The following is a 27,432-nucleotide window of genomic DNA, read 5'->3' on the forward strand; positions in this document are numbered from 1 at the left end:
CAAATCATTATTACAGCCTGGGGCTTTCTTTTCTGCTGCTGTTTTAAATAGCAAAGCTAACAAAATAGAAACGACATTCTTTTGAAAAACAGGGGAAAAAAAACACTCATTGCTCTGTTATAAAGTAGTTCCACCCTCTATTATTTCACAGCCCAGCACCTTGATGAAGGATTTCTGCAGTGTCTGTAGCTGTCTCCCTCGCCATCCCTCCCTCCCACCCCACCCCCCCCTCCTTAAATGGGAGTGAGTTTGAAAGAGGGCTGGTCCTTCCTTCATTTACTCTGCTCTAGGATGGCTTGAATTTGAGCTAAGTCAGGGAGTCTAATGTGAGCTGGAATACTGAATAAACTTCTGGAAACAAGCTGCTGCTCATATTGCCATTGCCATTGTCCTTGAATGATACCAACTTGGCCTGAAGACTCAACACTAGAACCCAGCACTGGAGGAGAACACAGTTTGATGCTCAGGACCTGGATACCTAATCTGAACCTTTATCAAGTCTGAAAAGAGAAACTCTCCCTTCTACATTTTTTTTCCCTGAATCTTATTACTGCACAAAGAGCTATCCAGACCTAAGCACATTGGAGACCTGAGTCAGCACTGCTGCATTGTAAGTTATGCATGTCTGACAGCCAAGTTTCAATCATGCATGCTTATTAAAGCTTGTGATATGAGAGTGTGAGTGTTTTAAGGTATTTTAATGCTGTAACCACTCTGTGACTCTTCCTCTTTTCCTTCTTTCCCCCTGTCTTAGGCCAGTGGTGGTGGTGATGTCCCCCTCACTGCAATGGTTGTTGCTCCTTTGTGGACTTCAGGGTCTCTGGGCACAGGACTATGATGATGACTATGAGGAAGAGGCGGTGAGCACCAGAAGGAAGAGCAAAGTGTATTCAGGAAATGCCATTCCAAACAATGGCAGATGTAAGTCTAAATACACTGCACTAAACTGATATTTCACAATACCGATTTATACTGTTCACATTCTCCAATGTGTGCACATCAGAGACTTGGTTTATTGGTGCTGTTGAAAATAATACATTTATCCTGATATTTTTTGTGAGGTAAAGCTGTGTGGAATCTGTGCATGTGATTAATACACTGGGGGGAAAAAAGGTGCAAAAATGCACCTTGATACTCAACAAGGACATTGCTTGAGGATGTAAACCACTTACACTGATCATATCTCGCCGGGTTTTCAGAGCCATCCATCTCCTGTGTGGCCGTTTTGCGCTCTGTTACCCACATGTTTCATTCGCTGAGAATTCTGTTTTTCCCGGGCACATTCTCTCTATGACATATTTCTGCGAAGATTAATGTGATTTATCCTCAGCGTATATTAGATCTGTGCCCTCCCTCTATTGCTGAAGGTTGATGCAGCAGGTCATGTTTCTTTTATTCCTGTGGCAAAATTAGATGTCAAGATATATGAAGTTATAACTCAGCTTAGGCTTCATGAAATGGTGTCAGTCCAACTTCCCCTGCCTGGTGGTTCAATCTGTATATTATTTTAATCTTTCTTGAACACTATAAACATTTACTTCCTCCAAAACCGTTTTCCTTATTTTTCACCCAAGATGCACCATGTACCTGATTGTTGGGAAAACCCTCTGAGCTTTAATCAGTTGTATAGCAAGTCTTCATATTTTGCTGCATGTGAAAACAATGAGTGATAATCAGTGCTTGGGAAAGGCCTTGACATCCTGGCAACAGCGAAGGGCAAATATATTGTATGTCGTTAATTTTTTGTAGTGTGTCATCTAGTGCAGTGAAACATCTGTATCTCAGCTTTGCTACTTGGCCACCACCTAGTAACAGCTAATATCTAGTGGTTAAATGCCAGCTGTTGTTGTATAGTTTTTATAGGAAGCAGTTGTTTATTCTTTTTGATCTGAGCAGTTATTGACGATGAATTTAGTAGTCTGAACCTGAGCCAGTCTGAGATGTGCACTTGTTTTCCAGTTTTTGGACCCTATAAACCTGACCATGACCCTTATTGACACCAGCTTGGCCATGGTTAACAGCTCATTTTAATGGCTAACCCCTCTTTCTCCTCAGCGCTCATCGATGAAGACTGCAGTCTGGAGTTAGCCTTTCTGATCGACAGCTCCGAGAGCGCCAAGGACAACCATGAACAGGAAAAGCGTTTCGCCTCAGATGTGATGGATCGTCTGCAGGGTCTCCGTCTGCAGACTGGCCGCGGCCTCAGCTCGCGTGCAGCCCTCCTCCAGTACAGCAGCCATGTTATCACTGAGCAGACGTTCAAACAGTGGAAGGGCACTGAAGACTTCAAGGCCCGAATTGCTCCCATCGTGTACATCGGTCACGGCACCTACGCCACCTATGCCATCACCAACCTGACCCGCATCTACCTGGAGGAGTCAGGTCCCAGCACTATTAAGGTGGCCATTCTGCTCTACGATGGCATATCCCATCCCAGGAACCCAGATATCTTTTCGGCTGTGGCGGATGCCAAGAACCAAGGTGTCCGTTTCTTCACTATCGGCATCACACCTGAAGCCAATGAGCCCTCCAACATAGCCCAGCTGCGGCTGATTGCTAGCTCACCAGCCTCTCGCTTCCTTCATAATCTGCAGGACAGAGGAATAGTGGACAAAGTCATCAAAGAGATTGTGAGTAAAAAATAAACTTTCTTGAATTTGCATCAGGTTCAATGCATGTAAAAAAAAAAAACTGCGATGGTGCCACGCGTGCCTTCAGAGATAGCTCTCTGGTTCCTCCAAGCTCTGTGTGATGAACAGCCTTCACATAGAAACTGAAATGGGAACGTGCCTGGTGTAGTGTATTTCAAATGGGATTAGACTCCTCCCTTTTCATGAAAGCTTTATTTATTTGACAAATCAGGTTGTTTTATACATTAATTAATTAATTTTTTGTCAGAGAGGCAATGCCGTCATCATCTGTGTCTCATTTGGAAAATCACTTTTAATCTGTGATCTGTGATTTTGGAAATCCTTGGAAATCATGTATAGACACTTAGACTGAAGAGTAATGATTATGCATTGTGCATGGTGGGGGCAAAATATATCTCCAGCTAACACTTGTATGATTTTTTTTTTTTTTTTTTTTTTTTTTTTTTTTTGCCTGTGCCTGTAACAATTTTTTGAAATTACTAGTTTGCTTAATAATTGCTATAATTGCTTATCACTGGCAGCCAATATTTATGATATGTGGAACCTTTAAAAATGCCCAAAAAAGCAGACATGGGCCAAAAGATTCAAATATTCATGACTTTGACTCCCATGCAACCCAAGAAGCACTTCCTTTGTGCTGTCGCTAACACCTCCCGCTGCTATGATGTCTTGGGTTATTGCATCCCTGATGTACACCTGCTACCTGCTGCCATAGTAACAAGCCTAGCCTCTTCTGTCACCATGCAAAAAATAACTTTCAAAATCAAGTCAATTTTCTCTGGCCTCTTTTGTCTCTTGTGCTGTTTTCAAGGGGTTACTGTTAACTACTTTTTTTCTGCAGAACTAATTTATCTTGCCTTGAATAATTGGGGTCATTTCCCTAAACCCTTGGTGCAAGTTAATTAGAACATGTGTTGCACAGCAACATCTTGGAGACACAACAAGGCATTTTAGATCTGCTGACTGAAACATCTGCTCCACATTAAAGCTCTTTGTGGAAAAATCGGGTGCAGTAGGAGAGGGAACCCGGCAAGATCATGCATGCACGCTACATAGTTCACCCAGCTCCATGCACACCACTGCAATCTGAGGCTGACTGTTGACACAGGTGGTGCACACCAACATATGATAAGGAAGATTTGCTGTGTAGATCTCACTCTAACACTCTAAAGCACTGACTGCTTTAGTCAGACTCCCATTGGATTTAACCTGACAACCTGCATTGTTCTGGCTTGCAAGTACCCAATTTCTACCAGTCTACAGTGAGACTTTCATCCCTCTCCGCCTTGGTATAGACAGCATCTGTATATGATAAGTGTGTACGTCTGTCCCAGCTGAGAGCCTTTAATCTCCGGTATGCCTCCGTCTCTGGGTTTGTATTATTCCCTACAACAAGAATGAACAGACTGTCTGTGGTGGCTTCAGACTGCCCCCCCAGCAATGTGCCTTGGACGCTCAGAGAGACTATTTCACTGACCAGTGCATGTGGTTTGTGTTTAATCTTGGTGGAATCTCGATCATTCTCCCATGTATAGAGAATGTGGCCGGCTTTCATGTTGAGAGAAAAGCAATCTGTTGGCTGAAAAACAGAGCTCTGGCAAGATGTGAGTGTCTGTTACATGAGGAAGTTCAGGATGTGAGTCCATCAAAGCCGCACTCACTGAAATCAGGTGGAGGAGGTTGAAGGCCGTCTGACAAATGGAGTCCTGGGCCCGCTAAGAGTGAGAGAGTTTAAATGGGTGTTTGAATAGAGGGTGTTTGTGGGTCCCGTGGGGTCTCTGACGGTAATGGTGCTGACTGAAAAGTATCTTCTCTGCATTGTACATTTCGATCCTTTAATACACCTCAACAGGCCCTTTTTGTGGCCAGTGAAAACAGATGAAATGTGATAGAATTGTGTTGCTTGTAGTTGCTTTTATCTCTTGGTGAAAAATAGCTGAGCTATGATGTATGGAAGTTTCAAATCTGCAAGACCTTCATCATGCAACACTTTGAGTAAGTTGTTAATCTTACATCATCTTGACTTTCTCATCTGTTTCTTGCTCCACAGACTGAGCTGGCAGATGAAGGGGTAAGTCTCGGCTCTGCAGCTTTTTCACACATCCTTTGATTTGTGTCTCTGAAAGGCCACTCTGATTCCGACTGTTACTTCCTTGTCTTTCAAGTGTCCCCTTGCCCTGAGCAAGTGCGCATGTGAGAAAGGCGAGAGGGGACCCAGCGGCCCGGCTGTAAGTATTCCTCCTCCCCAGTTTCAGGCCTCCTCAGCTGCACTCAATAACATTACGTCTCTTTTTTTAAAACCACATGTATTGCTCTGATGCAGTGACAGACAGTTACTCCCAAAAATGGCTAAATGGCTCTTTTGAACCACCATAGAGTACGGCACAACCAAACAAAAGCACCCTTGATGCTTACAGAGTAGATAATTGCAGGGTATTTCGGGGGGTTAGTAAATCGCACCGTTTGCGAAACTGTATTTCCCCGGAGCAGTGAGAGTACAACGGATGCTTCTCATTCCTCCTGCAGTTTATTGTGAACAGGCCTAAACAGATATTTACATGAGAAATCGGTAGAATCATGTTTCTAGAACAGAAGTCAGTTGTTTGGGATTGTCTGAGGACAAAAGCACGATGGTTGAGACGTTACATGCAGCATAGATCCCGTCTGCCAACACCACTTTATCACACGAACACTTCTTTTATTACATGGAAAAGGTCAGCCGCAATTGGCCACAGCGTTTTTGCTTTGATGTATTCGCGCAGGATGAAACGGAGTAATTATCCTCATAAACTTAATTCTCCAAACAAAAGCTGTTTCTCACATCAAGGCCAGCGGTAACACACCAACAATGATATGCGCAGACAGAGAGAGAGAGAGTTGAAAGAGGAAATACGTGCAAAGCCCAGAAAACACACGCACATGTAGAAAAATAGAGCACTTGCTAGAGTGAGCGCTCACACACACACACACACACACACACACACACACACACACAATTTGAAGACGCCTCTGATGTAATTGAAACATGTTGCTTCCATGATCTTCGCCGCAGGGCAAGAAGGGTCGTCCCGGAGAGGATGGAAGCCCCGGTTCAAAAGGACAGAAGGTAAATGCATATTCCTTGTAACCTTTACTTTTCTATGAAAAGTACATTACAAACCCACCACTGATGCTTGTTTTGGTGCTATCCTATGTTTTACAATTTTACTTTCTTCCCAGGGTGAGAGCGGGCTCAGTGGACTTCCAGGTCGAGAAGGGGCAGAGGTGAGAAAAGAGTCAATTGATTTTTTTTTTAGCCCTTGAAACCGCTAACGTCGACTGATGCTAATGGGCACAATTAGCAAGCCAAGGAATGTTTTCCAGTTTGTGTCAATTTGCGTGGGAGTCATGAATGAAAAGGGGAATAAAGCGAAGCCTTGTTCTCTGGTTTGTGTGTTAATGTTTTCATTGCGGTTGGTCTACTCCTGTCTTAACGAGACTTTGTTTTGCACACACAGGGAAAGCCGGGATACAAAGGAGAGAAGGTATTGTGTGGATCTATTTGTAGAGCCTGTCAATATTTCCCTGTGCTTTTCAAAGTACAGGTTTCTCACAGGCATGCTAAATGTGGAAAAGTATGAGAAATTTAGAGGATTATGCTTTCAGACCCCATAAAGAGCTGTTAAAGGATGCATATCCCAGAAAGACTGTGCAAATATCACGGCATTTTGTTCACTGTTTTCAGCTGGTAATGTGTTTAATGAGAAGCTTGTGTACAGCTATCTCTAGTTACCTGTGAGAGAGTATAACCCTTCTTGATTTCTTATTCATGGTGGTTGGATGCCAATGCAAAATGTAAATTACATTATTCAGTGTCAAATTATATTATATTTCAACATTTCTTGGAAAGTGCACCTTGGAAGTGGCTCTCTGTATTACGTAACAGTTCTTGAGAAAACATGGAATCTGATCAGTAAGATGTCCCTGAACACTAAACTATTATCTTGTTTTTTAACAGGGGGAGAGAGGGGAATGTGGCACACCTGGAATTAAGGGAGACAGAGTACGTTGCCCTTTCATGTTATAACTGAGTTCAGTTTCTATCTCCTGTTCCTGTAAAATTATCAAATTTCCAGTTGTTCTACTCATGGATTTAGTGCAGGAAAACTCAGTTTAGTGACATTTTTACTGGTGAAACAGAAGGTGCCCACCTTTACAGGCTTATACATTTGATTTCGCCTTTTGCTAATCTCCAGTTAGCAGTTAATATTCTTTGCTTTGTTTTATTAAACACACTGTCGCTAATTCAGCCACAGTAAGATGAAAGTGGTCAGTGTGGATGGCCAAGGACAGTCTTTGAAATTTAGGCCTTATTTGTGACCAAACCCTGTTCCTCTCCAGGGTCCTGAGGGTCCACTTGGGGGCAGAGGAAACCGAGGACCACAGGTGAATTTGATCAATACATTTGTCTGATTTTTTTTTTTTCTTTTTATCATCAATAAAACATTGCCATCCACTTTCCCAATCTTATCATGTTAAGAGTCTGTCTGATCTCTAACCTACAATAAATGACTTTATTGACATTTATTCACAATTCAGGGTTTGCCTGGTCCACCTGGTGATATCGGAACTGAAGGTCCTATGGGTAAAAAAGTAAGTATTCCTCAGTCTTGATCTTTTTGAAATAAATGCATACATAGTTCTTTTAAAAAAAATCAGAGACCTCTGCCAAGTGTTTAAGAACAAAAGGAAGCTAGAGAAGAAGTAAATTCAATTTTCTCTCCTGACTGCTCCCTCACTTATGTGCGAATGAATTCACAGTGCCATAGATTAGCCTTTCGCCTTCTCCAATCCAAATGCATTGATCAAAGGTGACCCTCGGTCCCAAATCCAGATGCATTACCGAGGGAAGCTGAGTTTTTGGTCAGATGCATCAAGTCCTTCTCCAGTGGATTGGGTCTGGTTCAAATTAAGTCTCTTTCATAGCTGTAGGAAAGGGCATCCATGTCCACGGATTTCTCGACACAAAGGAAAGGTATAACTTGTTTCCTGAGAAGTGGCAGAATTGAAAAATGAGATGGGTTTCTTTGGAAGGGTGGCGGTGTTAGAGCTCACATAACATATCCAAATGTTTTTATCCTTTTCAGAGGGAAAGGTCTTTTCTCTCAGACTGTGAAGCATTACCCTCACGAAGTTGACATTTGAAATGCATTTAGATTAAATCAATTTATCATGGGCATTAATAACTTCACAAATGTCAAGTAGCCCTGCAACTGACACATTGACCAACCATACGTTTGGGCCTTTACACATTAAATAAATACAGCATTTGTCCATACCGCCCTTGTGAAGTGCAGCGTCTGTTATTACCTTGTCAGCTTATTTGTCTATCCCCCTTTTCAAGCCCCCTCTCCCATGTTACAGGCTGCCAATTTTGCCATGAGCCCACACTCCCCGTCAAGTGTTCCCACCTTAATTATTTTGAAAGAATGTTCTTGTTGATTGTCTGACTGACTAACTATATCAACTGAATGGCAGACTAATGTCTGGCTTTAAACACTGTCCCAACTTGCCTGAGAGGGCAGAGAGGAAAAAAAAAAAAGAAAAAGTGCCGGTATGTACCTGCTCAAAAGTCCACGCCCTCTTCACACTTAACGTCCTCCTACTGCTCACCATGGCTATAAATTATGGCCTCTATGTGAATCAGTGCATTCTTTACCAATAAAACCTTCGAAAAGGGGACTTCTCATAAACTCCTCACCCCTCACCCAAGTGAACCGTAAAGTGTCAAAGAATAAAACAGAAACCAACAAAAACAAAGTGGCATAGGAGGAATCCTTATGAGGAAATCAAAAACAAGTTTTGGTCCTTGTCATCACAATGCCTGGGTGGCTCTAATGATGTCAGATCAGGTCCAAATGGGGCCTTGAACCCAGAATCCAACTAATGAAGGGTGTGTGTTTGTGTGTAACTGTGTGTCTATTTGTGCGTGTCTGTCCCTGCCTGTCTTTTATAGGGGGAACGGGGACTTCCTGGGCCACCTGGAATCCAAGGGGAAACAGGGATCGGCCTTCCGGGACCCAAGGTGCACTTTCCCACTCCACTGTTTTGGAAAATGAACTCATGAACACATTATTTTTCCACCTGTTGTGTCTCACCCTGTCTGCACATTCATCTCTCTCTCTCTCTCTCTGTAGGGAGATGTTGGTTTCCAGGGGCGACCAGGCCCACCGGGACCACCAGGCCTTGGGGAACCAGGATTACCAGTGAGTAGCTACTCAAGGGCTCCACCCACTCTGTTACTGTGACATAAAAAGTTACAGTACAGGTACAATTTTGTGGATCATTAACAGATTTTTATTTTACTTAGGGGCCTCAAGGGCCACAGGGGAGCCAAGGGGAGAAAGGGCCAATTGGCGAGGGTCTTCCAGGACCAAAGGTGAGCGTATTCTACGTCTCAGGGCTCACAGTTTTTCTGGGTAAGATCATACACCCCAGCCGGTTAAAAGCTTTGACCCTCTTGACCCCATTTCATGCATGCATTTTCAGTTTGCCTACCGACCCAGTGTCCTGCACAAAAGGCTCGGTCTGGGCTCCAGATTCCAGGATGTAATGACAGGAAATTGACAACATGTACCACTATAAGAGATGATAACACAACACAGAAGTTCCATAAATTCCCGTAGGGTAACGCGGCATGGCTCTGATTACCTCATCCCATGACCCGGTTCATTGATCGACTCCAGCTCAGAGCAGGAGAACATGCCGGCACAGAGTAGAGATAGAAAGCCTGATATAATAGAGGAAAATACCCAGGACACCCTGAGACATGACAGCGTGGGTCGCTCAGTGAAAGACGGCTAAGGAAAGAATGAGTCCATCCGTGCATCTGTGTCCTCTCAGGATGTATGCACACATTCCCTCTCTCTTACACACACACACACACACACACACACACGCACACACATGGTTACATACTCACACAGGTGCACACACACACACATGCAAATCTGTCTGCAGAGACTAGGCTTGTTCCCTGCTACAGCTTGTCCTCTTTAAGGTGCACTATGTAAAATTGCCTAGGGTTGATAGAAGTGGAAAAACATGGAATAAATGTGTAAGCTGATGGTTGAGTCTACATGGTTCTTTCTTATTCCATGTTTTTTTTTTTTTTTTGTCACTTTAGTTTCATTTAAATCAACCATAAGCAGTTTTGAATCGTGCATATTTAATATACTTATGAAGTGGTGATTGTTTTGGATAATCTAACATACATAATACATGACAGGATCATCAGTGTTACTTTAACTCTGAGTGTAAAAATCAGCGCCGTGCCAGAGTTTATTTAAGTCCACATCCATCAGAGTTAATTTAACACTTTTAATAGTTTTGAACAGCCACATCCACCAGAGTTCATTTAACACTTTTAGATATTTTTGAACAGCTGCCCCACAGCCATGTCAGCTCTATCAGTGGGCAAACGACTTTCTAATCAACACTTGTCAGGTCCAAATTGTCACCGAAAAATCAACCCTTACTAGCAGTGCTGGAAAATGTGCCGTGAAATACGGAATTGCTGCCTCTAAAAGTGAATCACATTGTTTTTATAAGCCCAGGTGAGCTCAGCGTTGCGACATCAACAGGGAAGCTTTACATGAGAGAGCTCGATAGCTGCAATTCGTTTGAAATTCTTTATTTTTCCACCTCATCCCATTTATCATTTGCTGCCTTTCCTCGGTAGAAGGTGCCAGCTAGTTTCCACCTCTGCACAGAAGGAGGTGTAACCCCGACCATTTAGGAATGGCCTCGAGGGCCGCTCGTTTTCCCTCCGCACAAGATTGACCTTGAACTCGCAGATGGCGTTCTCGTTCTAAGCAGCGTTCTTCGCGCGGCGTGTCCCGACAAGCTCCAGATTCACAGGAGCTCAGCCACAATATGATCTTTTTCCACATCATTAACACCTTGGCTTGTGGGCCAAAATTAGAGATCATGGTGTTATGATAAAGAATATATATATTTTTTGTGTACAGGTACAGTATTCTCTGCCAATGAGTCTACATCTGTATCTTCGAATCTATAGTGTTTTCTTATTGTCCTTGGATGACTTCTTGAATAGAGGAAATTTATTTTCTCAAGGGAAAGTTTACTTTTCTGCAAAATCACACCACAGGACATTGCGGCATACATCTCTCGTTGTACTTAGTGTCAACTTGGATTCCTGGTCTAATCCCTCACTGTTTTCTTTTCCCATTTTTGTGTTTCTTTAATGCTTCCAGTCAGATTTGAAGCCCCGCAATAGCATTATTGTGACTTTGAGAAACATTCTGGTGGTTTCTGTGGATTCTGAGCCTAACAATACTGATTTGCTCGGGCTCAGCGCCAAACCCACCCTGGAAAGCTGAATGAGTTGTTTCCCAGCATCTCAGCATCTGCCGGACCCATGTTGACCCTTTGATCTCACTTTGATCTCAGAGATACAAGTCTGAGACATATCAGAACCTCACAGCACTCATCACAGTTTGTTTTACATCCTTCCTGTTGTCCGTCACTGGTACCTGTCTCTGTAAACACGATTGTCTTTCGTCAACTCGAACATCTGCCTGGCAGCGTAAACAGAAATTAAAGCGGAATGTCTTGGAACGTCTACCCAAGCCACAATCAGAAATACCACAGTTTGTCTGCTTTCTGTCATGCTAGCTGGTTGATGGTCTGCCTGTTCTGCATTGTGCGTATTTCAGGCATATGATTTAGATATGAGATAATGTGATGGTAGTGAACAGAAAACATTTCCTATGGATGTGTCATGCCCTGAATAGGAATAGGCAGGTAGGGGAAAAAGGGGGTGAATGAATGGATGGATGTGTCACTGCCAAGAAAGTGAGATTGCATTCAATATGTAGGTGATTGTCAACTTGAATTTGTGAAATCGTGGTACTATAAAATCTTCCACAGACAATTAATGGGGCACTGACTTCTTGAGCCATAACATTTTTATGTGTATTCTTGCAACCAAATGAGGCTTGAATTTTGGTTCATACGCATTTGCAATGCTGCAAATCTAAACTTAGTTTTGGTGCAACAGCTCAATTTAGCATCTCCACAAAATCTGTGTCCCATTCACTGTCTGTGGAGCAGCCCATTTTACATCCCAGTGACATCACAAATTCAAGGATCCTCTCTTTGATTTCTAGCTTTAATCAAGGCTGGTTCAAGTTCACAAGTGTTGACTCAATCGTCACATGGAAACAACATAGCATGTGACTGATTTATAAAATATGGCCCTGTAAATTTATCCAAAATTGCAACTGAAGTGAGAATCAGTTTAACTGACAAATAACGTGGGATATGCATGTAATTTATCAGTGCTGTCCTTGTTTTTTGTCTGTTTAGTCTGAAGAGTTGCTTCACTTAACCCTCAGCAATTTTGCATAGTGCACCTTTAATGTTTCAAAGGGCGGTCACACTTGTCTTTCGCATTCTGTTGGTTTAAATTCAAACGCATGCAAAGGTGGGAAAATGTATTTGTCTCCATCTGCTGAGAAATTTCATCTCCTCGCTCCGAAATGAAGTTCAACCCTGGTGAACTCTGACTTAAGAATTTGCACGGCTGATCAATAGCAGTCAACTTCACAGTAACACCTGTGCTGGAGCAAGCTCTAATTTTAGCAATTTCCCACCATCCAGTTCTATACAACCATGCACATTTTTTTATTTTTTGGATGAATCAAACATAATGTAACCGCCCCCTCATGAGGCAAAGTTCACTAACTTCTCTGTGTGTCTTCTCAGGGAGAGCGAGGCTTGGAGGGGCCACGGGGGCCCAGAGGACAGCCAGGCGCTGGAATCAAAGGGGACAAGGTACAGTTCAGAGAGGCTGTAAATAAGGCGGCTGGCTGAATGGCCTTCACACAAGCATGCTGATGAACCCAGACTCCTGTTGAGAACAGGAGCAAAGAGTTGGCACAGTCACTGGTGACTGCATTCAGCGTGGTGTTATATAGGAGGCCTGTCTGCTCAGAGGTGATGAATCAGGCTGGGTTACTGCTTGCACAGAGAGTAGCAGCACTGAGACTCAAGGGTTTGTGTTTAGGACTGTGGGAAAGTTAGCTCTGCACTGGTGTCTGTTATTAGGCTCTTCTCCATTCTCTCTATCATCTGAAGATAAAAACTCATACAATGGCATACACAATGGCATACAGTTATTGATGTTGTTTTTTTTCTTCATAACAAGAGCTGACAGTGTTTTAGATCATGGACATTGACAGGAAGCTATAAGGAGACAAATACTATACCACCTGGACTTGAATTAAAATGCATCTTCAGTTGTGCACTTACGTTCTGTAGGAAAAACAGCATCTGCCATTTGTATGATATCACTGTAATGGGTGACGTTAACATTTTGGAATGAATGAAGTAATTTCCAAAGACAGCCTTAGTGCGCCTTTTAAAACGTAAAGCTAATCAGTAGTCCCAGCAGAAGAGAAATTAGCATTTTATAGAGGGGTTGTTGGCATGGATCGCTCTGGCACTTTTACTGTAGTCTTGTGGTGAAATCCATCCCAGAGATAATTACAGGGTTTCCTTGTGATAATGACAAATCAGTCAGCTGCAAGGCTCACTATGTGAAAAATTATTGCAAATTAAATCTTTCCCACAGTGTTTATGTACATTAATTTAATAAATTTGTTGATGTTATTGTTGCATATGGCAGATGAAAAGATAAGATAGTGAGTCAAATAAGAAAAAGTCACTGAGTGACAAATGTAAATAGAAGATTTTATTTCATGAAGGTACTCATGCAATGCACTCATGCATGCAAAGTATTTTATTTACAGTAAATGCACAGGAGCCTTGCAAAGAGTAATTTGCTGTTGGATGTGTTCCATATGATAAATCATGAAATGTGCTATTTGATATTTGAGTGTGATGTTCTTTAGCATTTAAATGGTTTCATCATCATTGGTTTGCGTTCTCATTTCCTTTAGGGGGAGTTTGGCCCTCCAGGCCTTCCAGGGCCTATTGGCCTACCTGGGGCAGGCATACAGGGGGAAAAGGTAAGTAAAAAAAATCACTGCAAAAAGTCTTCATCTCAACAAGTCATTTATTCTCATATTCAGTGTTAAAATGTTGTTTTTCTTTAAACAAGTGAAAACGTCCCACTTGTTTCCAGTGCAGTTTCATTTGTTTAAGGGTTTTTTTTCTAGGAACAATAAATATATTGAAACTAGGCAGAATAAGGCAGATCAGCCCACAAGGATCAAGAAACTGACACTTGATTCAAGAAAATTCTGGAAACAAGTTGATTAGGATTAGAAACAAGTGTCTTTAAGATCTTGTTTTAAGAAAAACAATCTTAGAATTGAATATGAGACTAACTGACTTAAGATGGATTTCTTTGCAGTGAATGAAACATTGTTTTTAATCACTGAGCATTGTGTGACAAATACAAAGCACTCCAGCATGGATCTCTTATTATCTCCATGTTTCCCTTTAGGGTATGGAGGGGCCAAGGGGGCCACCAGGAAGCAGAGGCCCTGTAGGAGAGGGTTTACCTGGACCCAAGGTTTGTATGCGTATGCTCATTATGCCATTTAGTTTGACATTGGTGCCAAATGCTGGTAAATGATTGGTTGTAACATGGTATAAGATCAAAAATAAATTCCTAAGAGGAAGGTCACTTTGTCTCACACAGGGAGACCAAGGGTTGCCGGGGGAGGTCGGCGCTACAGGAGAGAGGGGTGCTGGCGAACCTGGACCTAAGGTGGGTCAAAACCACATCAGCTGCTTCCATCCATACTTCTCAAATGCTATTACTGTTCAGTCCATACACTGACACAGAATCTGTTGCTAGGGTGAGCCAGGAGCATCAGGTTTGGGTGGGTTGCCAGGTCTGCCAGGAGAGGATGGAGCCCCAGGGCAGAAGGTAGATTAATTTATCACCTATCCATGCCCAGCTATCTACCTCCATATCAAAACCCTTAAAGTCCTCAGAGAGTATTCTAAGATTTATTGTGTGTGTATGCATGCATATGTGTGTTTGTGTGTATGTGTTTACATAGGGTGAACCAGGCGCCCCAGGTCTGAGGGGGCCAGAGGGTGCACCTGGAATTGGCAACCAGGGTGAGAAGGTAAGATTCCTCATCTTCAGCTCTTACCTCGTCTAATTTGTTTTTTATTCCCTGGTCCCCTTTTTACATATTGCCCACCAGGGTTCCCGTAATTGCTGTATCATTATAAATTCTATCACAGTCATGAGATTAGGAAATGTTTTCCTTATGATTTGAAAGGGCGACCAAGGCCAAAGGGGAATTAGAGGCTTGACTGGTCCACCTGGCATTGCTGGACCCTCGGGAGCAAAGGTTTGAAGCTTTTAAGCCATCGCTGACCATTAAATAATTCCAATGATGAAAAATGATGAGGACTGGTTAATTATGACGTACTGATTTTAACTCCTCTGACCTTAATCAGGGAGAACCAGGGTCTCCAGGCAGATTGGGTTTACCTGGTTTGCCAGGCCGCGGCATTATCGGACCCAAGGTAATTACACTCAGTTCTGATAACATTGTGACCACCTCCAGCTCTACATGAGTTTTATCCAGTCCAAGTGCTTTTCTCCTTTTCTTGATGCTTGTGAAGTGATCTGTCTATTTCCTCCCTCTTTCAAGAGTGACAACTTCCTTCTAATAAAAAAAAAAAGGAAGCAATTATCACATCCCGCTGGCATTAATTTTCACTTGCCAGACATTGTTGTCACTACAATGCTAGGAATATGAATATGAGATTATATGTAAATGTTGCAGCATTGTAGAAAATACATAAAATCATGCATGTGTCCTAGGGTGACCTCGGCCCACCTGGTCCTTCAGGTCCAATTGGGGAGACTGGCTATGGACTTCCTGGTCCAAAGGTATTACTCACTATAAACATTTATAAGAATAATACAAAAAGCCGATTACTCCTGACATAGCTTAATCCATGTTTGGGAAGCCTGCCTGCAGTATTGTAACACACACACTCTAAGTCAGATTTTCCCTGAAGCAATGCAAACATACGACATCTGTCTTGCAATGCACCCTGCTGTGTATGCACCCATTGCTGGCAAATCCATCATCAAACATATATATTTCACAGGCTATCTAGTGCTCCATGTGTACGCTTAGCTTTCTCATTTTAAGGACCTATTGCCAAACAATTTTACCAACATCATTGTCTACTCATTGTAAAAGATTTATTTGTGTAAATCAGGTTTTGTGCATTGCATTAGAAAGCAATTTGTTGGTGTCTAACAAGAGCAGAGACGGCGTAAAATGCAGAAAATCAACATCCTGTCAAAAAAAAAAAAAAATTAAACTTTTTACCTGATGGAATTGTATAGCATTCTTTGTGCGTTTGACGATCCTCTGTTTGGTTGTATGGCGTATCGCCAAGGGCACAGGAGCACATGAAACACATGTTTTCATTTCCATCCACATCCTACTTCCCCTTCCTTTGTAAACCTTTGTGTAAATCACTTTGTATTCTTTGTATGAGTGATTTATTGACATAAATGTATTTATGTGCTTTGTAGGGGGACCGTGGAGATCCAGGCCCTGCAGGTCCGTTTGGTCCCAAAGGAGATGGATACCCTGGGCCTGTGGTGAGGAAATGATTAAGATACTGCTATGCCCATCTGTCCATCCATCAACGTGCACATTCACTCTATTCATCTATGCATCTAGTATACATCTAGTCATCTGTCTTTTGTCTGCCCCGTTTAATCAATCAGCTCTTACCATCTATGTATCATTTTTACATTTATTACCAAAAGTTACAGTAGTTCACCAGCATTTATCTTAAAAGGCAGTGAGCAGTGCCTTTGAGCTTTTGTTTCTCTTATTTAGACCATGGGCAGTGTGAAAAGGAGACACAGTGGAGGGGATATTAGCAGATACTTAGGAAAACATGTTAATTTGTGTCTGGAGAGGTTTATTTGCTCTGAGTGTGTTTTACTGTGCCCTCATGTCCCGTGTTGTTTAGGGCCCTCCTGGTTTGCCCGGGCTTCCAGGAGAACCAGGGCTTGAAGGAGTGGGTATCCCCGGACCAAAGGTGAGCGCTTCTGTCAGACCAAGAAAAATATGTATAAAGTACATGCCTGTTAGTGGCAAATGAGAAAAAGAGAGAGCAAGTGTGTGTGCACATGTCAGATGCATAAATACATTATTATCTTGTACTCACCCTGCAAAAATATCCATCTAAACAAGTCATCTAGCCTGACAATCAATCCTAAAATGTGCCAGTGAAATAATTTCACTTGTTTCCAATTCAAATTTTACAGAATTTTCTTGAAATGTGTATCATAATCTTAATAGCAGTGTGGTGATCTACCTTATGTCAAGATGTTACGGATGTATGTGAATCTACATTCCTTTGTTGATTTGTTGACTTCTTTACGGACTTGTGTCCTTAAGGAATTTTAAGGATATTAAGAGTTAATAGTAAATTTGAATTGTTTGCGTGGTGCTATGTGAATGTATGCGTACACTCTTTCCATCTTTCCAGGGGGATATTGGTTTCCGTGGGTTGCCAGGTTTACCGGGACCTCCTGGAGAAGGCCTCCAAGGACCACCGGTACATCAAAACTTTTTGGAAGATTATTTCAGATTAAGTCCCCATTATCATGGCCTCTAATTTGTTTAAGATATCAAAGTTTTCATGAAACAAGTTTTTTTATCAATGCAATATTTAATTAATCACAGTTTAAACTGATGAAAGACTCATTTTTTGCACTCTGTTTTGCACATACCCGTCAAGGACAACATTATAATTTGTTTAGTTATGCAGGGAGACTTCTAATTTTATCTTGCATACAACCAGATGGTTGTGATTGAGTCATATCCTCAGAAGAATTGCATTTTAGCTCTTGTCAGACAGCCCCGGATTAAAAAATAGTGCTTCATCTTGTGTGTGAACATGCCCACCACAGAGGCCTTGTATTCAAAAGCTGCCAGTTATATGCATTTCATCTGTACAGGGCATTTATCACGATTTCCCCTCCAGTGCTTTGACACATCACTGCAGTGTGTGAATCTCCACAGACATATGTGTCTAATGAGAAGCACTGGCCCAGCACGCCCAACCAAAGCGACTCTCAGCACCCAGATGTCCTCAAATATCGCATCCCAATTCCCTGCAGGCCTCTGACTAGTGTTGCTACAGGTCTGAGGGCTTTCACAGTCATGCATCAGTGGGCATGATTTATTTAAGGACTCAACTAAAACAGTCCATGGGTAAAACTGAGAAAGCAGCTCACTGGCAGCATCGGATGGTTATTAGGTAGACTCAAGCCCTTATCTACTTTGAGAAAATGGTGACGCTAGGCTGTTGTGACTCAGTGTTTCAGAAATAAGGATAATCCTAACTTAGAAAATGATTCTTCCTAGACAAAACTCTCAAGATAGAAAATCAACGATGTTTCATATCATGTTCCACTTTCATATCCAGTCATTTCCATCTCTTATGCTTGACGTAGATGTAGCAGATCAATTACAGATTATTATACATGACTGCTCTGTTTTGATGATACTGAAACTAATATGCCTGGATTTTAGTCAATTTGATCTTATTCTTACAGTATTCATTTTGGACATACACCACACTATCTACTGCCATATGTATATATATATATATATATATATATATATATGGAGCTAAAGTGAGTCACCATGCTGTCTATGAGTTTGCGTGTGTCCATGCATGTATTATATATATACACATATATATATATATATAATGACTATTAAACATATTTAACACAGACTGAAGTTAGACATAACAGTTGGTAAAGGATAGATTCGGTATTTTCCACCCAGGCTGTAAATACATGATGCTGACACCTGTCATTTATAACCATACATAGCACAATGCCACCATTAGTTTAAGAGATGAGAAACTTGCCAGTTTGCTGCAGCCTTCAGCTCAATCCAACTGGGCACTCATTTGCAGGCTCACAAAACTTTATAAATATCCTTTTTGAGAGTGGGAAACTTGCCACACAGTCAAATACATCTTGTAATTGTCCACCCCAAAAAATAGTGGCACATGGTGCTTTTTAAGTTGTTTTATGTGTCATTTAAGATAATATATTCCCTTGTACACAGCTGCATTGTTCTGCGGCTGCTAACACTGCGTTCACGGGATCTCAGACCTCGGAATATCCGTCTTGCAAATTTCTGACACGGAAAACCTGGCGCTCACAGTCAGCTCAGGATAAATGAATGCTCACAACGAGAAGAAACTCTGAATTTTCCTCCACAAGGAACAACAAAGAAAAGAACATCCATTTTTACTGAGTTGACATTGTGAATGCCATGTTTCTTTTAAATTTACAAGACAGAAATTCCAATTTCTAAATTCAAGTGATGCAGCATTAGACTGTGGAGTTTAAAAAGTACCAAACATTTCAATTAAATTAGCCGCCGATCTCTATAACTACAGCAGTGGTTCCCAACCATGTCTTCGAGGACTTCCTGTCCTGCAGGTTTTTGCACCAGCTCTGCTCTTTCACACATGATCCAATTAAGGCCCAAGCACCGTCATGCATGTCCTGTTCAGGTAGATCTGTTTCAACCATTCAGCATGAAGCCCTTATTAGCCCATATATGAATTTAACAGGGAAGTTATTCCTGATGTTATTCCACATCTTGCCTTGAACAGTAGGACATAGCTGGGTTTATTGCAGTTCATGGCAGAGTTTCCAAAGTGTGATACAAGAGTAAAATAGTGATGGTGGAAATGAGCTCTATGCTAAGGCAATGCTTACTCAATCATCTGCAGGGCAATACTGGACGACCTGGCCCATCAGGGCCAACAGGGCCGCCAGGACAAGGCATTCAGGGGCCAAAGGTAGGTTTGATTCATTGTCCTCTATCTGTACTTTTAAAAGGAAACATCGTTAAATAAGTATAGAGATAACAATATAGAATTTATTCAAATTCTATTTAATTTAGTCAAGAGTATGTTTAGGGAGATAGTTCATACTGATTTACCCATCTGTTTCTCTGCATGCACTTAAGAGCCTTGATTGTGGTGCGGCACCCAGCTATCAATTGGGTCCTATTAACTGGAATCTGTGTTTGATGCAGGGTGAGCAGGGGGCCCAGGGCGTGACAGGGCCAAGGGGAGCACCTGGAGAGGGCTTTCCTGGAGCTAAAGTGAGTCACCATGCTGTCTCTGAGTTTGCGTGTGTCCATGCATGTATTATGCTGTCTTATGTCCTGATCAATGACCTTTTGCCATGCAATATGTGACAGGGTGACCGTGGATCCGTAGGGGAGAGGGGGTTGAAAGGAATCAAAGGAGATATGGGTGACCCTGGACTCCCTGGGCAAGCTGTGAGTCATGCTAATGACGCTTTTACGTGTCCATGAATTAAATACTGCTCTGTGGTGGCTTGAAAGCAAGGCTTCTAACTTCAGAGAAAACCTGGAAATGTGTTTCCGGGTCTATAAGGTTTATGGAAAATGGTCCATACTGTAACCAAACAATTATAGAAAATGTTGCAGAAAATGTCTTATAATCCTTCTCTGATTATGAGCTTATTTACAGGACATAAAAATCAGCTACTCAGCAGCAAAATTCAGCATTTCTGCCTAGACACTTGCACATCGGTCAGGGAAATGTGTGATGAAATAGTCATTCCACATGAAATGTAATTAGTAAAACCCTGTTGATGTGTAATATAATCCACTGTACCTGTGACTTCACACCTCATTAATCCCTTTTGACTCATTCATTTTCTCCTTTCAAATAAGATGAACATTTGGTATCAATTTCGCTATCTTTTGAAAAGACATCTCTGTCGATCGCATTATACACACGAATCAGCAGACACTTTGTTCTTGTTTAACACCTCAGGGTCAACCTGGGATCAAAGGTGAAGCAGGCCTTACTGTAAGTCCACACACTTTTACATTGACTCCCACCTCAATTACAGCACTTGTTCTTTTGTTTGTGCTCACACTTTGTGAATTTTTTTCATTTCAGAGAGAGGACATCATTCGCATGATCAAGGAGATTTGTGGTAAAACATCTTGATGTCCTTGAAATACTCAGTTAATTTCAATATACTTTAAACTTATATGCTCTTATACAACAGAAGATTTAGTGAAGCTTCTGAATGTAAGCCACTTTCTTATCCTCACATTATCTGTAAGTCATTAGGAGAAATTCCTGACACAGTAAAGCATGATCGCACATATTGATGTGATTTTATTCCAGGATGTGGTATCAAATGTAAGGAGAGGCCCATGGAGCTGGTGTTTGTCATCGACAGCTCAGAGAGCGTGGGCCCGGAGAACTTTGAAATCATCAAGGACTTTGTAATGGCTCTGGTGGACCGCGTCACCGTGGGCCGCAACGCCACTAGGATCGGCCTGGTGCTGTACAGCTTGGAGGTGAAGCTGGAGTTCAACCTGGCCCGCTACATGACCAAACAGGACGTCAAGCAGGCCATCAGGAACATCCCCTACATGGGAGAGGGCACTTACACCGGCACGGCCATCCGGAAAGCCACCCAGGAGGCTTTCTACAGCTCCCGCACAGGAGTCAGCAAAGTGGCCATCGTGATTACCGACGGACAGACAGACAAACGAGAGCCGGTGAAGCTGGACATAGCGGTGCGGGAAGCGCACGCGGCCAACATTGAGATGTTTGCTCTGGGGATCGTGAATACCTCCGACCCGACGCAGGCCGAGTTCCTGAGAGAGCTGAATCTGATCGCCTCTGACCCAGATAGCGAGCACATGTTCCTCATTGATGATTTCAACACCCTGCCAGGTTTGAGAGACGGGCCAACTTTATGTCTTCAATTGTGCTGAATGCTCTATTGTGTTACAGTGCATGCTGTTTTAGTTTGCCTCATTACATCTCCTGTAAATTCAGCTCATGTATGTTATTGGTTTCATACTTGTAGTTGTGGTAAATCTACAGAGCAGCAAAGCTTTATCAAGGCAATGTAAACTGTGAGGGTGTTCAGTATCTCATGTACACAATATCTCACCCAGGACAATAGAGCTTTTTCACAGCAGCCATTTGACATGAATACCAGGTAAACACAGGTGTTACTAATGGCATTAATTCATCTTTTGTTCCATTCAGGTGTAACAGAGCCAGGGTCTTAGTGTTTTTCATGCTGGTTCACTGGAAAGGCACTGCTACACTTAAAGGGAATGGAACCTTAATTAATACCTGCTATTTCATGTGAAAATGCTTTGCAAAAGGTCTTTTACCAGTTACCAGTTTATCTTTGCCCTCAGTTGGAAACTCTCCTCGGTCTATATCTATGGCTCAAACTTTCCCCTCTCTTCCTTTCTGCCTCAGCTCTCGAGTCCAAGCTGGTCAGTCAGTTCTGCGAGGACGAGAACGGAGCCCTGATTTACAACCGGGTCACCAACGGCTACAATGGCTATGGCAACAACGGCTACAACGGCAACAGGAATGCCATCAATGGGAACTACGCCATCGGTGGCTATGGTTACAGGCCTGCGACCAGTCGGGACACGCTGAACGGCCGTCAGACTGGCATCAGTGTTGGCACCAGCACTCACAGTCAGGGCCGAGGGGAAACCGCGCAGCACGGCAGCACAGGACAGGTATGCAACACATCTCATGCTCTTCTTCAGGCACCCGTACACAACACGAAATGCTGAGTAGCTGTAATGGACAGTATTGCTCTGGGCATTACACAGCAAGGCAATCACATAGGAACACCTTCCTGTCAAGAAAAAACAAATAGATATATTTTAAAATACATGTTGCGCTTGCAGACTGTTTGCAGTACTGCCCATCTGCATTGCCACAAAATACAGTGCCACCCATAAAGTATTAATAAGTAATATAAAGGATATGAATGTAATGTATGGCATTCATTTTAAAGTTTTTTTTTTTATTATTATATCATAGACCTTTTTCACAGCAGCCATTTTGACATCAAACAGCAGGTAAACACAGGTGTTACTAATGACATTAATTAGGCTTCTGTTCTGTTTATGTCTATGGAATAGAAGCCTAATTAATGTCACTGGTAACACCTGTGTGCTGTGAAAGAGGTCTGTTGTTATATTTTTATGCTGTGACATCATAAAATATCAAATGTCATAACATAGTGCCACAGATACATTCATATACACTTTAATAGTCAACAAAAGTAATGATTATCACTCTACTGAAAGCTACAATGATGCTGGATTCCTCTTTGAACACAAGTGCAAATGTACACAGAATTTAATTATGAAAAGAGCTTAGAGAGTTTCATTACAAAAAGAGAAGTTTCATAAAGGTATTATTTACTGTTTTTCATGTTTTTTTTATTCTGTTTAATTATAGTCATTTATTTGTTTTTGTGGAAGGATCACCGTCAGGGAGGAGGAGGGCAGAACGTCTATGTTGAGACGTCGTCAAATCAGGGAAGCGATCGTGGGGACACATTTAACCGCAACACGTCATCAATCAGACCCGTCCAACCTGGCAGGGAAAGTTCTACTTTCCACACAGGAGGCTCTTCTTCATCTTCATCTTCATCTTCATCATCTTCTACAAATATAACTACATCGTCTTCAGGTGGATCTGCACAAAGACCAGCTCTGCCCAAAGGTAGAGACAGTCCGCTATTCTATTCTATTCTAGTCTAGCCTAGTGTAGTCTATTCTAGTCTATTCTATTCTTCTATTCTTGCATGAGTCCAGTACATGAGGTAGGTAATTATATTTGACAAGGATAAATTCTTTTTCACAGCTAGCACAAATGCACTTCAGGCCAATCAATAACAATTTGTATAATCATTCCTAGCTTTTTCCATATCGGACCAGTGGGGTAATTATTACCTTTCAAATTATTTAAATTTTGACCTTTACTTATTTACTTATAGCAGCCCTCATCTGCATTTTTTTTTTTTTTTTTTTAAATGTCAGAGACAACAACAGACATCAACAGAAAATTAGCTGCTTGCCATAACTGGGGCAATACATTTATTGAGCATTGTGGCTGTCCAATAAATGGATCCAATCATTAAAATAAGTAAATAAAATGTTTAACATCCTCAGGAGGCAAGTGTGATTTGTATGTATAACTGAATACAGGTAGCAAGTTTTGTGTCAGTTCAGCTCACAGTGTGGATTTATGGCCTCGTTATGACTTTGGAGCTTCAATCATGGCGCCGCCGTCAAGCCTGTCAGAATTTTCTTTCTTCCAAATTTCGGCAAATACAACCAGTAGCATCTGAGATACCTCCTGAGATATCATATTTGGCAGTCCAGTGGACAGATGGAGGACAACAATGCCAGTATGGCAACAAGTTCCAGTCCACTTTGTTGAGAGTGCATATGGCAGAGGGAACAGAGCTTTTCTTGAACTTGGCCCTTCTATAAAAAACAGGACTGATGGGGATGGCATGGGCACTCTGGCTCATGGGTTATGATAAGTATGTGACTGAAGGCTTGGCTAATGAGGTAAGGTAGGTGAGGAGAAGGGGACCTGTTATATTTAATGGTGTGTGGATGATTTTGGGGAGTCATTGTTGGGTGGAAAGGTACTTGAAGTGTTTGGACAGATATGTTTTTCTTATCGTCTCCCCTCACAACAGCGTCTTTGTGTCTTCTTCCAGAGTTTGTACCCTTGGACCCTCGCTGTGCCTTGGTTCTGGACCAGGGCACATGTCGGGACTATAACATCCGCTGGTATTATGATAAGCAAGCCAACGCCTGTGCCCAGTTCTGGTATGGCGGCTGTAATGGAAACAAGAACCGCTTTGACACAGAGGAGGAGTGCAAGAGGACGTGTGTGCTTGCCAGATCAACCGGTACACTCTAATAAAAACATCACTCCTGTCATATTAATGCCACTCATGTCATTCGCACATAGTCTACCATCCAGCAACACGATTATTTTCTTTGATTTTTTTTTTCCAATCTCCTCAGCTGAAAAAAATGCCATAATAGTTTTATTGGTTGTGAATGTTGCTGGGTATTGACATTATCACATGTTTTCCCTTCTATAGGAGGCTGAGGGAAGGCATCTGCCGTGCATCTGCTGTAGATCTCATTTCAAGGAGGGGGCAGCTAATACTGGCAGTTTTTCATTGGGTTATGTAAAATTCTTTGCATAATTCCCAGGCATATACACTGATGCACCATGTCAGGATCTGCATTCAGAAGATAAACCACTGAATCTCAGTTCTATCTCAGGACACCACCCCAAAACGCACATACAGTACCCAACCGTCCCCTCCTATAGCACTTATTGTACTCATATATTGTCATTGTCCTGTTTTAATTGCAGTAACAGAAAATTTAGCTTTGAAAGATAGATACCTCTAATGTGTGTGTTACTTTTACACACTACAAACTAGATCAGCATCTAACCCAGAAGATATTCCACCACTCCCACTCAGGAATACAAATGAGCATTTGTACAACCTGTTTCCAGTTCCCCTGGGTTTTTCAAAAGCTGTGCGACATGGTAATCTGTGTGAAACTATTTTGGACTTACTTACTTACAAGTATGTAAGTGCTGCAAAGATTGTGAAAAAGGTGTGTTGCTCAACATGTTCAGTAATATCTTTGTTGCACTGGTATCAATCAGTCAAGCAATGTACCACAAAATCATATCAGTGGTTTAATCTGTTGAGGTCCTTTTTTTAAATATAATCACAAGAGCCAGTAACACACAGCAAAGATGATACCTTTCATCAAAGCTGTCACTTATATCAATAAAATATATTTTTGCTTATTTTTTGTTTAATCAAAATGACTGATGCTCTGTAACGTCAAGGAACAGTTTTGTGCGTATGAATGTGTTTTGTTTTTTTTTCTTCAGACTTCATGAATGAAAATGTGATGTTTTGTGTTTTATGACGCCTCATTTATTTTATTTTATTTTTTTAACCACTAACACTTGAAACTGTGTAAAGCTCAGCCTGTTTGTTCACACAATAATCTAATTATAATACAGAATATTGATGGACAGACTGTATACACACACACACACACACACACACACACACACACACACAGAGTTGTATACTGCCCTCTACTGGGAACATTAGTGCCATGATGATGGCATTTGACACCATGGGGAAACATTTCTTTAGATCACTATGTCATGTTACCCGCCTGTGCTGACTGTAAATCAGTGAGTCCTGTATGTTACATTGTCATTTGATGTCGAGCATTTTTAATAAATCTTCTCCAAACTGACAACTGTATCTGTGCAAAATTATCATTTGTGATAAAATATGCAAAAATGAATTAATTACTATAAATGAGTACTACTGCATTTGTAATCTATGACTTCAGAAAAAAAAAAACATGATTTAAAATTCAATTAATTATTTTACTGCGACATTAGGGAAGTGGCACTGCTTTCTTGTGCTGGATCCACTCTTGCCTTGTGCTTAAATTACATGTTAGACACTCCTTGACAAGTGGCATAGTCTGATCTATCTTTAGTGCTGCCCACAGGAGAGCTGTTACCTAACTCTACACACTCCTCCTCAACTTTATCAGGCCACAGAAATAAGTAGGATCCTACTGATGCAGACACATCAGCAATAGCCCCCTTTAATTGTCCTTTTATACATTTTATGTTAAAAACATTCACTTCTGTCAGCCTGTTAAGATCTTTTGTCTATGTATCTGAAAGGCATGGAGACATGTTTTGAGAGTTGAGACACCCTTATTTATTGAGAGTAGTGAAGTGTGTCTGAAGGCTTCATTTGAAACACATACACACACACACACATATAAGCAGCTGATCCTACTCTACTGACAATAAACCAAACTGAGAGCAAGACAGCCAGTGCTGATTGGTGCACCGAGCTGTCTGTCTCCCTGCCTTTCACCTGTTTTACACGCAGCTGCTGCCCCGACCCACCCAAACTTTTGTGATCCATTTTTAGCACACAGCTCCTTCACACTCCTCAATCTAACCAGTGCTGTGCCCACTGCCATGCACATTTAGTGACTTGTTTCATTATGAAGGGTGTTTACTAAAATTGGCTTAAATGGAAGACTTAAGAGAGGATAAGAGGAGAAAATAATATAAAACTTGATTAATCCGTGTGGGGAAACGTAACTTTCTTGTTGCAGCTGTAAAAATAATAAATTTCAGCACGGACAAATAAATCGAGTGTGAGTGCACAAATGGAATATAAAAAGCTATAAATAGAGCAGAATCAGTTTTGGGTTTATGTAAACAAGTCTTGCAGGCAAATGCAATTTCAAGCAATTGCAAGAGGACATTATGAGAAAGAAATGGACTATGGAATATTCATGGGTTTACTAAACAGTTGTTAATTACAGATGTTACCAATAGTCTCAACTGCTTGCCTCAATATGGATTCTTAATTTTGAAACATCTGACATATATTGAATGAATGAGTGAATGAATGAATGAATGAATGAATGAATGGATGGATGGATGAATGAATGAATGAATGAAGAGCACCAACACCAGCTGAAGGGATATTATGTCCAAAGCTGATGGGACAGACATTCTTTCAGATATGACACTGATTGCTCTAAATACACCCCCAGTAATGCGATTGGCTTGAGCCATGCTATTCAATAGCTTTGACAGCATTGTCTCCACTGCTAGCCAGCCACATGACACTCTGGGAGCTGAATCATGGTGGCATATCCCCAGCTTAAACAGCCAGTTGCCTCTTTCAGTCTGTGACAGCAGCTGTTTGAGCCAAGACTTGTGCTCTGATTTGGCCCGGCCAGATTCCACCATAACCGAAGCAGGCAGGGGGGGTAGAGGGAGCTAATTT

General features: G+C 41.7%; 1 protein-coding gene across 1 annotated transcript; it reads left to right on the plus strand.

The window, feature by feature from the left end:
* Positions 1-340: 340 nt before the first annotated feature.
* On the plus strand, positions 341-25,858 carry LOC115374772 (collagen alpha-1(XXVIII) chain-like). Its single transcript, XM_030073889.1, has 36 exons — positions 341-610; positions 755-921; positions 2,056-2,630; positions 4,702-4,722; positions 4,817-4,879; positions 5,704-5,757; positions 5,871-5,915; positions 6,149-6,175; positions 6,649-6,693; positions 7,032-7,076; positions 7,230-7,283; positions 8,647-8,715; positions 8,828-8,896; positions 9,001-9,069; positions 12,420-12,488; positions 13,616-13,684; positions 14,125-14,193; positions 14,323-14,391; positions 14,482-14,553; positions 14,690-14,758; positions 14,918-14,989; positions 15,099-15,167; positions 15,469-15,537; positions 16,198-16,266; positions 16,647-16,715; positions 17,169-17,237; positions 19,443-19,511; positions 19,751-19,819; positions 19,919-19,999; positions 20,523-20,558; positions 20,652-20,688; positions 20,886-21,443; positions 21,987-22,258; positions 23,015-23,258; positions 24,268-24,462; positions 24,661-25,858. The coding sequence occupies exons 2-36, from the start codon at positions 771-773 to the stop codon at positions 24,666-24,668; spliced, it is 3,690 nt and encodes a 1,229-aa protein (XP_029929749.1). The 5' UTR covers positions 341-610; positions 755-770; the 3' UTR covers positions 24,669-25,858.
* The last annotated feature ends 1,574 nt before the right edge of the window (positions 25,859-27,432 follow it).

The sequence above is a fragment of the Myripristis murdjan genome, chromosome 2, assembly GCF_902150065.1.
Source record: "Myripristis murdjan chromosome 2, fMyrMur1.1, whole genome shotgun sequence".
NCBI classification, from domain to species: Eukaryota; Metazoa; Chordata; class Actinopteri; order Holocentriformes; family Holocentridae; genus Myripristis; species Myripristis murdjan.

What these genes read in the sequence shown, in the direction of transcription:
- LOC115374772 (XM_030073889.1), top strand. Translation starts at nt 771, where the DNA reads ATGTCCCCCTCACTGCAATGGTTGTTGCTCCTTTGTGGACTTCAGGGT. An exon ending in CCGGTTCAAAAGGACAGAAG is followed by an intron (nt 5,758 to 5,870) that starts GTAAATGCATAT and finishes CTTTCTTCCCAG; the next exon opens with GGTGAGAGCGGGCTCAGTGG. An exon ending in AAGGTCCTATGGGTAAAAAA is followed by an intron (nt 7,284 to 8,646) that starts GTAAGTATTCCT and finishes TGTCTTTTATAG; the next exon opens with GGGGAACGGGGACTTCCTGG.